The sequence below is a fragment of the Chiloscyllium plagiosum genome, unplaced genomic scaffold (genome assembly GCF_037043375.1).
Source record: "Chiloscyllium plagiosum isolate Xiang-an unplaced genomic scaffold, Cpla_swu_hap1 HiC_scaffold_31, whole genome shotgun sequence".
Taxonomy (NCBI): Eukaryota; Metazoa; Chordata; class Chondrichthyes; order Orectolobiformes; family Hemiscylliidae; genus Chiloscyllium; species Chiloscyllium plagiosum.
In genome coordinates, this window is record NW_028270169.1 from 37,826,595 (window position 1) to 37,842,762 (window position 16,168).

The 16,168-nt window shown below is 39.4% G+C and overlaps 1 protein-coding gene across 1 annotated transcript in view; it reads right to left on the reverse strand.

The window, feature by feature from the left end:
• The window catches only part of LOC122564220 (uncharacterized), a 65,661-nt gene that overhangs the window by 47,533 nt on the left and 1,960 nt on the right, over positions 1 to 16,168 (reverse strand). Inside the window, exons 3-6 of the mRNA XM_087977096.1 lie at positions 12,419 to 12,477; positions 11,501 to 11,659; positions 7,689 to 8,432; positions 4,104 to 4,172 (exon numbers count right to left, since the gene is read on the reverse strand). Of these exons, the coding sequence (XP_087833222.1) occupies positions 4,104 to 4,172; positions 7,689 to 8,432; positions 11,501 to 11,659; positions 12,419 to 12,477 (1,031 nt within the window). The remainder of the gene's footprint in view (positions 1 to 4,103; positions 4,173 to 7,688; positions 8,433 to 11,500; positions 11,660 to 12,418; positions 12,478 to 16,168) is intronic.

Here is a 16,168-nt window from a genome sequence, read left to right on the forward strand (position 1 = left end):
ATGCTGATTGTGTTTGTTCAAGTCATTGCCTTGGACAATGGAACAGGGACCGATTACACAAGGCACAAAGCCACGAGATGTTTCTTTTCCTCTGCAGATAATAGCTGCTCATATATGACTATATGTAGCTTCCAGCAACTGTACGTGAGCCAATGGTACCACCCAATAGTAAGCGTAATTTGTAGCACACCAAGATTGGCCAGAGAGTGCTGTCTATTCACGAAATCACAGCTAGATGCTACGTTGTGAGTTTTACAAGAATAGGCTGGACGAGTGCAGTCTGGGCTTTGCTGCAGACGGTTGAAAGTTGATATTTGATGTACCTGGCATCGCACTCGAACTAAATCCTGTTTTCACTGCCAATTGTCTTATCCACACCTAACAAGTCAAAGATTTTAAATTCTCACGCTCTTTAACTTTGTTTTGTGAGTGATACGTTAGATTTATGCCCTTTTGTTGACAGACGCTCTGACTAAATAAAATTGTGTGCAGTACATAGCTCAAAATCAAGTCAATCGCCTATGAAGTTTCTGCTGATAGTTATGCTGCTCTCAAGCCCCTTTCTGTATGCAGAAACTGGAGCAAAAAAGGACACATTGAATTGGCGAGTTTGAAGAAGAAATATGAACAAGATAGAGCAAAAACTGAGAAACCGAACAGTAGGAAGAAAATCCACATGGTACAAAAATGGCACGAGAGAAGTCCAGACTCAGTCGGCAGAAGAGTTGTTATTAAGCATACTGATCATTTCTGGTGTCACCAACCAATACTGGGTCACTCCTTTTCTAAATGGTAAACCAGTAAGAATGGAGGTGGACCCTAGAGTAGCAGTTTTATTGATACCTAAAAATGTGTATTAAAAGCAGCTGACTCTGAGCTATAGGGAGACGGTGAATAGGCTGGCGCTGTTTTCCCTGGAGCTTCCTCAGTCAGAGGCTGAGGGGTGACCTGGTCAAGCTTTATAAAATCATGAAGAGCATGGATAGGATAAATAGACAAGGTCTTTTCCCTGGGGCTGGGGTGTCCAGAGCGAGATGGCATAGGTTTAGGGTCAGAGGGGAAAAATTTATAAGGACCAAAGAGGCAACTTTTTCATGCAAATAGTGGTGGATGTATGGAATGAGTTGCCAGAGGACATGGTGGAGGCTGGTACAATTAGAACATTTAAAAGACATCTAAATGGGTATATGAAAAGGACGGGTTTAGAGGGATATGGGCCAAGTACTGGCAAATGCGACTAAATTAATTTAGGATATCTGGTTGGCATGGACGAGTTGGACTGAAGGTTCTGTTTCTGTACATCTCTCTGACTCTTTGACTCTATGACTCATATTGCACTGCAACCCTCAAAAATTGGAGGGCAGCATGGTGACTCAGTGGTTAACACTGCTGCCTCACAGTGCCAGGGACGCAGGATCGATTCCAGCCTCGGGTGACTGGCTGTGTGGAGTTTGCACATCCTCCCCGTATCTGCATGGGTTTCCTCCAGGTACTCGGGTTTCCTCCCACAACCCAAAGATGTGCAGGTCTACTAACAGACTGAAGTGTTTCAGTCAGAAGGAGGCTATTTGACCCATGTTCTCTGCTCTAGCTGCATGCCGGACTATTGACCACAATAATTTGGACATCATACAGGAATACCTTCTCTACCAGCAAGTGTATGCATAGATTGAGATGTTGTTGCCATCAGCTCATTCAATGAAGTACCAGCAATTCAACTGACATGGGAATGTTGATGGGCCTTCTAGATTACCTTTACTAAATAAGTTGACTACAAACAGTTCTTGCATACATGTTTTCTACTTTGAACAAGTGCGGAACATTCTGGTAAGGCAGGATAAGTTAAGAAGTACACTAGAAATTATCCACAACTGTCAAAAGTGATGGTCGTAGTATTTTGTGGCAAGATCATAGGAACAACTCCAAAACTGAAGCCATATGTCAGACCAAAGTTAGACCTATCCGAACAAGCAGGATGTCCAATCTTGGGAATAAAAGTCTTTATTCCATCAAAGCTAAGGAAATGTGTCTTAAATCAACTGCAAGGAAAGTCACTGTGGCATTGTCAGAATGAAGGTGATAGCTAGAAGCTTCTCATTTTGGTGGCCAGGGCTCAACTATAAAATTGCAAAGGAGGTGGGAGTATGTGCAGCTTGTGCAAGAGTTTGCAACCTAGCTTAATTATCACCATTACACTCCTGGGAATAGCCAGAAAGGCTCTAGCAAAGAATCTATCTTGATTATGCTGGACCTTTTGAAGGGCAAATGCTTTTCAAAATGGTTTGTGCCCATACTATCTGGCCTGAAGTTGCCACCATGAAGATGAAATCTTCAGAGAAAACCATTGACAAATTTAGGAGATACGAATGAAGTTTGGTTATCAGAACAACTTTTCGGTGATCATGGTCCATCGTTGATATCACAAGGGTCTGTGGACTGAAGCAGAATGGAATTCAACATATCCAATTACTCCATATTATACAATTCAACATATCCAATTACTCCATATTACAAAGCCACAAATGGTTTCACAGGAAGATTTCACGTGGGCAGCACAGTGGCACAGTGGTTAGCACTGCTGCCTCACAGCGCCAGAGACCCGGGTTCAATTCCCGCCTCAGGCGACTGACTGTGTGGAGTTTGCACATTCTCCCCGTGTCTGCGTGGGTTTCCTCCGGGTGCTCCGGTTTCCTCCCACAGTCCAAAGATGTGCAGGTCAGGTGAATTAGCCATGCTAAATTGCCCATAGTGTTAGGTAAGGGGTAAATGTAGGGGTATGGGTGGGTTGCGCTTCGGCTGGTCGGTGTGGACTTGTTGGGCCGAAGGGCCTGTTTCCACACTGTAAAGTAATCTAATCTAATCTAATCTAATTTGTTTAGACAATGAAACATTCCGTAAGGGTAACGCGAGAACAAGGATCACTATCCAAAGACTGAGCCAATTTTTGTTAAGATATCAGAACACAACCTGCCTGATTCAAAGTTCTCCAACAGTGTTCATGGTTAAGCATCAGTTGCACAGTATTTGGTTTGTTGAAAACACCCATGACAAAAGATATTGTTGACAGGAGACAACAGAATCAGCTTTTCCAACAAGAGGCAAAGACCAAATGCCATGTTTTCCAACAAGTTCCAGAAGCTTTGGTGAGGAATTCCGCCACTGGCAAGAAAATTACCAGCCATCACTCTAGATCAGATTGGAATGGTCCCCTGTACTGTACAGGTAAGAGACATTGGTGAGAGACATGCAAAACAATTTGTGGCAAGCAGAAAGAATGTTTCAGAGATCACATGAATTAAAGATCCACAAATAACTGTATAAGGGGAGGAGTATTATCACTGGACTATTAATCCAGAGACTCGGCTTATAGTTCTGGGAATCTGGTTTTGAATCCTGCCACAGCAGATGGTGAAATTTAATTTCAAAAAAAAAGTTTGGAATTAAGAACGTACTGATCTCGATTTTTGGTAAAATCCATCTAGAACACTCCAGGAAGGAAATTTGCTGTGTTTACCTGGTCTGGCCTACATGTGACTCCAGACCCACACCAATTTGCTTGACTCTCAACTGCCCTGTGGACAATTAAGGATGGGTCATTAACGCTGGCTGAGCCATTAATGCCCGGATCCTGTGAATGAATAAAAAAAAAGGACCTGGATATACCTTAGGACAGAACAGTAATTGGAGCATGTGCCTTAGTGGACAATACTATGAGATGGTGTGAACCTCCAAACATTCAGTCATTTCAGGAAAAGACAACAACAGATAACAGTCCTAGTACATCTAAGTACCAGAGGTTAAAGTGAATGAGAAAAATAAACTGATACCTGAAATGCATCAATAACTAGAAGGAATCAACATCCTCCACAGTGTCTTACCTACTCTCTGTTGTGTAAACAATTGCAAATATTGTGAATGTTTTTATTGCAGAGGTCTCTGATGTATGGGGAAGAGATGCTGCATATTTGTGTAAGCTTTTTTGCCTGTCACTTTAAGAGTCCAATCATGTGACAACAATGACATCATTGATCATTTTGGGTGGGAAACAGTGTAGTTTAATGTTGCTGCCTAGAAAGTAAACATCTCCTTCATAAAGCTTTTACCGTTAAACATGTCCGCCTTCTGGTTCTTAGAATGCAACAGTTCTCTTTCTGGCTGAATGACACAATTACCTGTGAAAATAGAAGTGGAGGACAACTCCAAATTGTTAAAAAAGACCATTTCGTGGTGTCTTCCCTGCCATTAGCATTTTTCCATGAGTCCTCCACCTCATCAAGAGACAACATATTAAAACCTGACAGATTCCCTTGGGGGGGGCAGGAGAGAGGGCTTGGGGTGGGGTCTCCAGGTTGACCAACCTTTAGCCAGGAAGCCACCCTTGTGACAATACCTTACTCTCACCAACATCTCATCAGAGATGCCTGCCTTCATCAAATGTAGTCCTCTTGTTGGGGTGTGCTTGACAGAAAAATGCCTCCAACCTCACTTATGAGAGAAAAAGTGGAGCACTGGACAGAAAATATCTGATCGAAAGTACCTGCATTTCAAATTTCCTCTCACAATTTCTGTTCTTTTGTACATACAATAAATACCTTCTGCATTCACTCACTAAATTTATTTTCAACTCTACTCATTGTCACAGTCGACAAGGTCAGCATATAAGCTTAAATGCCTGATCATCCACCAGAAAGTATTGTTTTTCTCCTACCAGCTCCTTTCTTTGGATATAGTTCCTGCCCTGTTTTTGCCCCTATCTTATTTAATTTTGTTGAAGGAAAGTGCAGCTGTGTTCCATTTCACATTGATTCAAATCTCATGCAAAACGGTAAAGTTAGAAATGAAATTCAAACTTTAGACAAGACATGATTTTGTGTTTTATGGTTTTACTTTTTGAAAATGAAAACACTGTTGACTAAAGACTACTTTTTTTTGGCAATTCACAAAAGAGAACTTCCCTTCTTACTTACAACACAACCTACAAACACTTTCACTTATTTCCCTTAAGTTCTCATTCCATTCTCTGCGACTCAGTCCAAAGGCATTCTGAGTTTCTGATGGGTTATTTCTACTCCTTTCTTTTTTGCACTTGTCACATTTTACCCCAGCACTGTCGTTCACAGTGAGGGATGTTCCTGGAAATGTCTCCTCTAACACAAGCCTGGTTTCAAATCTGCACAAATTTGGTCTTTTTTGCTCCAAACACAAGCTCTGACCTGTATTCCTGTGAGGCATATTACAGAGATATACTACTCTCCCTCTCCAAAATCATGGCAGACTAATATTGTCTGCGGTATTCAGTGGCGTTGTACTAAAGCATGTAACCCAAGCTAACAATGGCTTCCTCTGTACCCAACCCCTCTCAAACCCAATCCAATGTGATTCCCATGGGCCTTACATCCATGTAGAAAAGCTGAGGAATTATTCTTTAACCCCAACTGTACCTTACCCTGGAATCAAATGGACAGTTTAAAGTTCAACTGTTTATAATGTAACATTTTAACACCTTTCTCAGACTTTGGAGAGTAGTGTTCAAACTCCAAAAACTGCTACCATGGTCTCCACATTCCACTTTCTTCCCAACAAAACCGGTGGGATCTTCCTTTCCTTATTAACAGTCCCATCACCCAGGCCTGTTGTTTGATAGATTTCAGAACAAGTCATATGATTCGCTTCATTTTCCCTTAAAGACACAGTCCCAAAACATCACCACCTTATAAAACTGTATACTTGTAAAGCCCTGTATCCAAGAAGAGAAATATTTTGTGCCTGGTTATAATTTGGATTATAGTCAGTGTGAAAAAGTCTATCACTTTTCTGAGGAAGTATTGTGTGCTTATTATTTGTGTTATTAGACAATGATGACTTTAATTGTGTTAAGAAAATCTGATCTCAATTGTTTCTCTGTGTGTTCACTTGTCGGATCAGGCCCTATCTCATCAAATCTTCTTTGAATAGATTAAGGAAGCATGTGTCATTAGGATGTATGGATATCAAGTTCCCAAAACAAGGGATAGGATTGCTACACCTTGGGGTTATGCTATTAAAATAGCTTTTGACAATAGGGACATACCACTAAATGTAAGACTGCTAAAGGAATTGGCTTGCACTGCCGTATTGAACAGAAAATGTAAGACAAAATATTAAACTTGCAACAACACAAAACCAATAAGTTACAGTTGAAGCCACCATGCACGTGAAAGCAGGATATTCTTTATTGTGTATCTTTGAAAATCTCAATAGAATCATCATATGAGAGCGACGAACATTTGGAAAGAAAGTTGAAGGAAATTTTATTTCAGTCCAATTAACCTACTGGACTTTGTTACACTGCTAATCCAACCACTGTGTCACAGTAGGTCATTCATGGCATTGATAGAATGAATTACAGTACATATTGTAATTCAACAATTAATTATCATTTCCTTTATACCCATATTAAATATGAGTCACAGTCAAAATTATGACAGGGAAAGTGAGGGACTCTAAGGCAGACAAATCCAGAACATGAAAAGGATAAAAAAAGGAGAAATGTCCCTTAGTATTTTAGATCTTCTGTAATTTATTGCCAGTAACATTGAGCAGTGAACTGTAGAACTGGGGTCCAGGCAATAAAGGGTAAGCCCCCCAGATACCATCAGCAAGTTATCTCGATTGCAAATGTCATTGACATGTTGATGTAATAGTTGATAGGATGGAACAGAAGACTTTGTTTTTTTCTATTAACAAAGGATTACAATCTAAAGGTGCACACAAATCAGAGTTTTAAGAGCTGATAAGTGTTACTTAACTTAAAGCAATCTTGATCAGAGCTGCTGAATATCGTAGAAAGGATGATGGCATTAAAGTGGAAAGATCTTGTGAGAGAAAATGAACTCAAATAAGAGCCTTTATCTTTCTAATGTTAAATATTTGTTGGTGTGAAAAGCCCCTCGGATTCATAGCTCTCACAATATTCTGTTACTGATAGCATATTATTGAGGCTGTGGACTGTCTGATTAATGCAGATGCAATGATCATCATTGTTATTATTCCAGCACTAGTGATCTATTGCTGATAATTCTGATAATCGCATTTCATAATGGGGCACATCTAAATTCTGAGAATCACAGAGAATTGTATAAACTGCTCAAAGGCTCAAATAAGTTATGTTATTATTTTTCCAATTTTATTATTTTAAATGAAGATCTCCTGGATAAACTAATTTAGCGATGACAATTTAAGGTAGCCAAATTTATCATATTTTATTAAGAAATCATTTTGGTGGCTGACCTGTCTGAATGCACTAATTAAATGCATTACTGCTTTGCAGATCAATCTACTGGTCTGAATCCAGGCTCTGAAGTGTGACCTTTCAAATTTGGCCCTTATCAATCACTGGAGCAAAGAGGAGATTAAAAAGAGTGGAATTTATTCTCCCAGTCCTGCAACAGGGAAGTCATGAAACTCAGCTTTCTTTACATACAGGCAAGAATGAAATTATTAATAAGTCTGCTGTACTTTTCCACCAGATGTATAAAACTAAATTAAATGCATTTTGATTTTTGAGGAAATTACTGAACGGGTTTTCTGTGAAAACATAACAGATGTGGAGCTGTGGATGGCAAATAGATGATGTAGTAAAGATCAATATTGGAATTAGATACACATGAAGTATGAATTTATGTCTGCAAATAATACTTTCTATTTACATTCATAAATCAGGTATCCCATGAAGTAAGTGTTATGACAAATACCATTTTCTGAATCTTCAGGTTGTATCCAAACTTTATCACCTGCTTTCAATTTTACAATTGTAGCCACAGTTGACATTTCAGAATATGAAGAATATGACTGGTAATTTTGATAAACGGTCTGACCATTTACCACAATTGAAACAAGTGCACCTCTTCTATTCACTTCTAAGTGAGCATAAAAGGCATATACACCACTATATTGGCAAACAAAAGTGCTTGTGACAAGGTTAAAAGCACCTTGTTCATTATACAGAACTTCTCGGAATTCAATTGGTTGCCCAGATGTTGTACTGCCAGCGCCCAACTTGACTGCAAAGGCAGATGGCCTCCACACAAAGAAGGTTCCTGGAGGGCCTTGTGGTCCTGGGTCACCTACTTCTCCTTTCATTCCTGTTTCTCCTTGGTTTCCTTGAGGTCCTGGCGCTCCAGTTGCTCCAGTGTCACCGTCCATTCCTCTTTGCCCATTGATTCCATTCCTGCCATTTTCACCTGGTGTTCCTGCTACTCCAGGGTAACCTGGTCGGCCTCTTGCTCCTGGAGTCCCAGGAGCACCTCTAGGACCTGGCTGTCCATTCTTTCCAGGGCGTCCTGGACGTCCCATCATTCCTGGATGTCCAGCATCACCTGGTTCACCTTTTGGCCCCATACTTCCACGGTCACCTGGTTCTCCTTTTGGCCCTGGATAGAATTTTGGCATTGCTATAAAAGAAATATGCAGAGTTTAGTTTACTACTGATGCTTATCATTTGATAAAGCAATCTACACTCTTTCACAAAATTTGAGTGCAACATTCAGATTCTTGATAGGGAAAACTGACATATTGTTGTGTAATTGAGCAGATGTCAGTGTAGGAGTCAACATGAAGTAGGAAATCCCTCATGATGACATTATATCATTGGAAGAAAGTTAGGTGATGAGCAGTGAACGTGATGCATCAAAAGGTTGCTTGTTTGATGTTACATTTGGGAAGAGAATCTGAATGCACCATGAAATTGAACACAGATGTCCTGGCCACTGCCCAGCTGAGAAAAAAAAGATTATGTTTCCAGTAGTTGCTAGATTTCTTTAAAATCCTGAAATAAATTACAGGTTAAAATATGTCACACCCTCCCTTCCCCCCCAAAAAAAACATTCTTATGCAATGAACTCTAAGTGTACTGCTTATCCATTGGGTGTTTCCATACAGCTCATCTTCACTTCAAGTGGTGGGATTTTGAAACCTTGACTTTGTTGTGACATGTTACATTGAGTTGCAGCAATATTTTTCTTGCTGTTTTCTGCAGGTTTTGTTTTATCAAGGGTATCTTTACTCAGATGATTACTATCTTCACAGATGTCAGCCTCAATGTAGTCATTGCAAAGAATCCTCTAATGATTCCCTGAATTCAGAGAATGAAAATGTGATGAGTGTGTGTGTGTGTGTGTGTGTGTGTGTGTATATGTGCATGCCCACGCGTGTGCATGTTTGTGTGCATTTGTAGGTGGGGGTGGGTGCGCAAGAGTCCTAATGACTGGTGTAGGCAGGGTTTTAAAGAAGAAGCAACATGTATGTGGATAGCAGATTAAACACCGAAAGCCCTTCCTGGCTAATAAAGTGCTTCTGAAGAGTAGGTACTGTAGCATTTTAGGCAAAAGTAGTGAGCAATTCCTGCAGAGCAAGGTTCCACAAGCAGTAATAGAGAGATGACTAATTACACTGTTTTTCAAATATTGGTTGGAGAATGAATTAGTCAGAGCAACGGGAGTGATTTCCCATTCTTTTTCAAATAGTGATATAGCAATATAGACTCTCACCTAAGTGGGTAAACAGCCCTTTACTTTCATATCTCATTTGAAAGACTACCTTTTGCAATGCATTGCTGCTTCAGAGTTGTTCTGAGAGCAGATCTGGAGTGGGAATGCAGTCCCACACATTGCTGTGTGCTTGTTCTAGCGTCACAGGGGAGCAGGTCTTGCCAATCTTTCTGAGTCCAACAATTCAATTTCAGTGTTTTGGCACTTGGTAATTTGCAGAGTTGGAGAGAGCTGTACGTGCTGGCAAGGGAGCAACTCAATCTACCCTAGTCTGATACTCCGGAGTTCTGAAGTCAAAGAAATAGCTCTCTTTTTAACACTAGGTGGCTAAGGAAGTAAAAGGCACATAGCTGGTTTCCTAGAGTTATTTTAGAGAGAGCCAGCTGTGCTATTGATCAATAATAACAGTAATCAGTAATCCAACTTGCCTTTGGATTTGGGAAATCCATTCTCTGTTGTTCTTCTGCAGTAGACCCTGATGATTCTACTCACGCTATGATATCTTGCAAATTTCCAAACACTCTCACGTACCTATATGTGTGCTGGAGTTTTCACAATATATATTCACCGCTATTTTGTGCAGATTCTCAAAGGACTATATGGCAATCTTCTGAAGAAGTTTGACTTGATTTACGGACATCTGAAATGTGCAATTCCTTTGAACCTGATGTACTTTTGTCACTAGCTCTCTCTCCTACTTGTTGCTTTCCATCTGTCACCATCTTCACTGGCTCCTCACTAGTGTTTGGTGTTTAACCAAGCTTGTGCATGTTCTCTCCAGTATGAATGTGACACTTTTTATGATATACGGATATTGAAGGGTTCTTTGTAATATTTTTGTGAGGTCAGACTGGCTGGGTTTCTCCAACATTCACAGTTTTTATTTCAGATTTCCAGCATCTGACATACTTGTATTTTTTGATGTAAACATGCCTTTTAATGGTTTTATCAAAACTCTCCATTGAAAGACAAGCAAAGAGATGCTTTAAGTACTTGGATGTAACACAAGGAAAACAAGAATGGCCAACCTGCATTCAATCTGCTGTGAAGGAATAAAAATAATTTACATGAAGTCAAAATTCACACAACACCAGGTTACAGTCCAACAGGTTTATTTGGTAGCACTAGCTTTTGGAGCACTGCTCCTTCATCAGGTGGTTGTTTAATCACCCGATGAAGGAGCAGCTCTCTGAAAGTTAGTGTTTCCAAATCAACCTATTGGACTATAACATGGTTTTGTGTGATTTTCAACTTGGTACACCCCTGTCCAACACCAGCACCTTCAAATCATTACTTGAAGTCAGTGTGAGGCAAAGGAATGTTGTTCAACTTCCCTCTCTGGCACTTTACCAATTTGTACTTGTAATATGGCCATAGTAGTTAGGAGGTGAAAAATGTGATGGACAAATAATTAAGAAAGACTGAGAATGTTAGGGCATCAGGGCACAGAAATTACATGGGCTTGTAATAACATAGATTGCATAGTTTGCTTGTTAAGGTGGTGCATATTTAAATAAATAGGAAAATGAATTAAAAGGAATTGAGTAAAGAAATGGTTTATGCAGAGCTTAGGATATGGAATTCTCAAAATGTTATTGTAGCATTGCCAATGATTATGTCAATAGGGAGTTAGGTGGCTAATTGAAAGATGGAAGAAACATCTAGACAAAACAGAAACTCTCACAATAGTTGTGTAAACTCCTCTTCCATCTGCATTACTAATCAGAATTTTCAAATAGATCTAAAATGAAATTCCACTCCAATATGTTAGTTTCCAAATGCACTTTACTTCACTGCGTCCTCTCACAGCCTAGGAATTTCTGTGTTCACTGTTAGACTAGCATAGATTTAATGGAATAAATCATCTGTATGAAACTCTCCATGATTTCTTCTGTTACTGTGATAAGATATAATTAATGGGACAATCTATCAATGAAAATGTTAAACACCCACTGGTCCATTAATATACTTACGGAAACACAGTGGGATAGAGCTCCAGAAACCTCTGGCAGTACAGAAAACAACATTTGATCCCAGAAGTGCATATCCTTTCTTGCAAGTGAAAATGACCTTTCTCTGGTATACCTTGCAGGTTCCATGTGAAACTACAGGTATTTTGCCACAACGGTGATCTGAAATCAAAAGTATATTAAGGGACAGGAAATTAAACATTTATACAATGAATATGAAATCTGTATCTCCTGTTATTATGATTAATGTGCTCTGTATCTTCCATGTGTGAATATTAAACTCCCTCATGTCTGTTATTGCAATTATTAAATTGTCTGTATCTCCGACTCCTGTGAATTCTAAACAAACACTTTTTTTTACATTTTCTCGCTCTTCTCTGAGGCTTTCATGAGTCGTTGTGTAACTATTCTTTTGTTCTTTGAAGATCAGCTGGACCCAACAAAGTTAGTCAAACATAACTAAAGATTAAATAAGTAAATGTTCCAGAATCTATAAAACTGCTCTGTAGTTAGTGGGAAATGATTCTGAGTTTATATTGTTCGCTCCTGGACCCCATTATATAGCAAACTAACAGCTAAATTTGTGCTTAGAACCCTGAAATTTGCCTGATTGTAGTGAATAAAAATATCAGTCTCTTAAAGCAGTTAGTAGCTGAAAAGCCATTTTATGCAGCTTTAGCAGAATTGTCAATTTGCAGCCCAGAAGTCATTTTGTCATTTTACTTAATACTGCTCGCTCCAACATGCTTTGTATAGCCTTAGGTGGAGAGATATGGTCACACATTTAGATAGGTATTATATTAAAGTTGTTTCCATCTCAGTGGAATTTAATAAGTAACAATTTTTGGCTTACTGTTCGACATTGTACCCTATTTCCCATTGTGTTTTCTCTGAATGCAGCTAAAGTATGTTTTGACTCACATTCACGTTTTTGAAGACCGTCAACTTCATCCACGCCCTCAATGTTTTGGATTTCAGAGCTGGTGGAATAAAGAAGGAAGCAGATGAACTGACCTAATAAAGGGAATACCACTAAACAAGAACTCTCGATAAGCAAGGTTATTCTAGGTTATTCTGCAGTGTTTCAACGCAGTCCACAATTTGGTATCCTTCATAGACTTGATGAGCCAAATATTCTCCTGTCCCATTAATAATCTATGACCTAACAGCTATGAATGTTTCCATACTTCAAATCTTCCAACAAAGCCATTTCCTTACCCATTTAAGTCCTTAAACTAAATATTCTAACTCTCCTCATTGTAACATCCCACTATGTTTAATGTATCCACTATTTTTGTCTGTATTCTTTGCTTTGCAGACTGTATCCATCATTCATTGCTTCCTGACAGCAAGTTCATTTACAAGACAGAAGCAGGCCTGCACTGTTTAGAAAATAGCGTGACTAGGGAGCTTTCTGCGAAGAGTCACATTAACAGTTAGCTATCAATCTATAATATATTAAAGATGGCAGGTTGGTCACAAAACTCTATAGTTGTTGCAATAAATCTTTTTAAGACATATTATTGATAAGTTTACGACCAAAGCACATTAATTGTGCTATTTCAATCCTTGTTCAGTTTGTCTCTACCTACATTACTGACCTTTTCTTTGCCCTTAGTTGTTTTAACAGGTTGAGATTTCTTGGCCATGGTGATCTCATTTTCATGAATATCTAACCTTTCTACACGCTGGTTCTCTATGAAGAAGGTCTGAGGGTTCTTTGTTCCTTTCTCACATGAAGGCCCAACCAATCTGCATTCACTACCTGACTAACCCTGTTCTCAGATCAAACAACTTTCCCTTTTAATCCACTCACATCTTGTATTTAAAAGTTGTCCCTTTGGGTACCCATGTAGGTCCTAGTTAAGCTTGTTGCATTGTTGGATATGTGGAATATACTTTGTTTCAGTCTTTGAGGCACCATTCCTCACCTCTTTTTGTGCTACAGCAATGGCTACATCAGTGCTATTGTCATGAACTGGGAAACAAATTCCCAGTCGAGAGTCCCAATTAGTATTTGTGTGGGCAAGCCATACACACACCATCTCTGGCCAGAATTATTAATTGGGTTGAACAGGAAAGATAGCAGGGTCTCTACCCTCCCACCCATTAAATGCCACCCTTACCTCTGATCTGCTGCAAGGGAATGCAGGTATTAAATTTCATCCATTGTATCCTGTAAAGACTCTACTTAATTTTTCCAGTTTTGCAATCTCTATTGCATCTGTTCTGATGATGCAATTGTCCATTCTCGTGTTTCTGATGTTTCTTCCTTTTATTCTCAACTGAAAAGCCCCCCTTCATACTTTTCACACTCCAACATGATACTGACATCCAACATATCTTCCTCACCTCCCCCTTCCTGCATTCCAAAGTGACCATTCCCTTGGCTACACCCTGATCAACTCCTCACTCATGCCCAACAGTCTGGCCCCTTCCCATGATTCCTTTCTTGCAACAGCAGATGTACCATCTCATGTTTAGACTCCTCTCTTATCACTGTCCTAGCCCAAAAACAGACCATCGAGGTGAAGCAGTGATTCATATATTCCTGTCAGATTACTATACTATGTTCCTGTTCACAATGCAAACTGCACTACATAGGGGAGGCCAAAGCAGACTGTTTTGCAGAAGACCTCTGTTCAACGTACCAGCTTGGCCCTGAGCTTCTCGCCACTTGTGATAGAAATTCTTCTCTGTTCTTGGCCTGTTGCATTGTTTCAATGAAGTTCAACATCAGCTTGAAGATCAACGTTTTACTTTAAATGAAATATTTTACAACCTTCCAAACTTCACATTGAGTTCAACAATTTTAAACTGTACCCTCTTCTCCATCTTGTTTCCTATTGTTCATCAGTTTCGGTCTTACTCTCTTGCTCAGTCTGCCGGCATTCATCTCTCTGCCGTTCACCCCTCCTTGCGACACATTTTGTGTTTCTTTATTTGTTCCATACCTTGCCTTTGGTCTTACACCATCATCATCTCCTTCAATCTCTCCGGCCTTCCACCTTTTACAAACCTCCCCTTTTTGTCATTTCTCATTCCTTTCACTCGCCCAGAATTTGTTATATTGCTAACTTTCCCAATTCTGCTGAAAAGTCATTAACTTGAAACATTCAGCAGAATCTTTTGTCTATCCCTTGGAGAGTTTAATGGCAGTGGGGGAGTGGATGGTCATTTAATTAGGTGGGAGGGTGTCAAGTGGTGACCCCACCACCTAAGCACATCTGTCAGAATAAAGTCTGGACCAAGAAGGTCTATGGACAGTCTTCCTTCCCTGCTACTAATTGAGACCCTTAAGTCAGCAATTCATGACTTGACAACCATTCAATCTCACCTGAGGTAGTTGCCATGCCTTTCTCTTGTGTCCTTGTCCGCTCACCCCTCCTCTTCGCTATGCCATTTCTTTTCCAATCCCATGCCTTTCCATATTTTCCTTTTATCTTTCCTTTCTTTCTCCCCTTTCCTTCTCCCATTACCCCTCAACCCGAGATGCCACTCTTATCTATTCCAATCCTATTCCATTCCCTTTTCACTTCATCTGTGTTCTTTCCTTTTTGTCTGTCCTCATGCGGATCCAATTAGTAACTGTATTTGGCTGATCTCAATACTGTGCTTAATCTTTACATCTTACTTGCAACACATTAAGAAATTATCCAGTTGTTTGCCTGAAACAAAATTAGCTGTATTACAGAATAAAATGTAAGAATGTGTAGAATTGGTGCTGCTGTTGTGATGGGTAATTTCACCAATACAGAAAAAATGCAAGATGTGGATGTTCTCTTTTTGTTTGCAAAGAACTGGGACTTGTGTGTAATCAGACGCTGCTTGTGTGTAGTGCATGTTAGTGAGCCACACTTAAGTACAGTAGAACTAAACAGATTTACACACATTGACCCTCTTTTTTAATAAACAGAAACATTTTAAAAGCTATTACAAGCCAATTCCTTTTTTAAAATCATGTTCAACTATCATTGTAATCTTGACCACCATGTTTAAGATGTTTAGTTCAATGCAAGTGTAAGACTGATGCTGTTTCAAAATTATTTGTTGATTTAATCTATTTTATGACCCTACTAAATACCATTAGTTGCAATTTTTCTCTAACAAAATTCCAATGAAATGCAACAATAAAACTGGAAGGGGTCTTGAAGATACTTTCTGCCTGCAGATTTCAGCATCTGAGCCAAGTATTTACCCTACGTTTAAAATAAGCAATCATGTGTCTGTAATCCTTAATCCTTGTAAAAGGAATTCTTTCTTCCTCGACCAATGATCACTTTCTGCCTCATTCCTGTTCTAGTTGGCCCCTTACCCACTAATTACATTTTTCAATCCAGATAACATCCAGTAAGATAGTACGATCCTACTCATGCATTTATTCTTCTTATTCAGTACTCCTAAGTCCTTGCAGCTTCTAGATATATCCATTTTTTACCTTTTCACTCATTACCTGAGTGTACCTACCTCACCAGTCTTTAATCAGAAATGACCTAAATTTAATTCCATAGGGAAATTGCATTAATTGAATGGAATAAAGTCAACATTGTCTTCTGAATCATGGAGTTGCTCTCTCATTGGAGAGAGAGACTGATAGTTATTTAATTTGAGGGTCATATATCACAGAAAATTGCTAATTAGTATATAGTCCTGACCCTGTGAAACAACCAA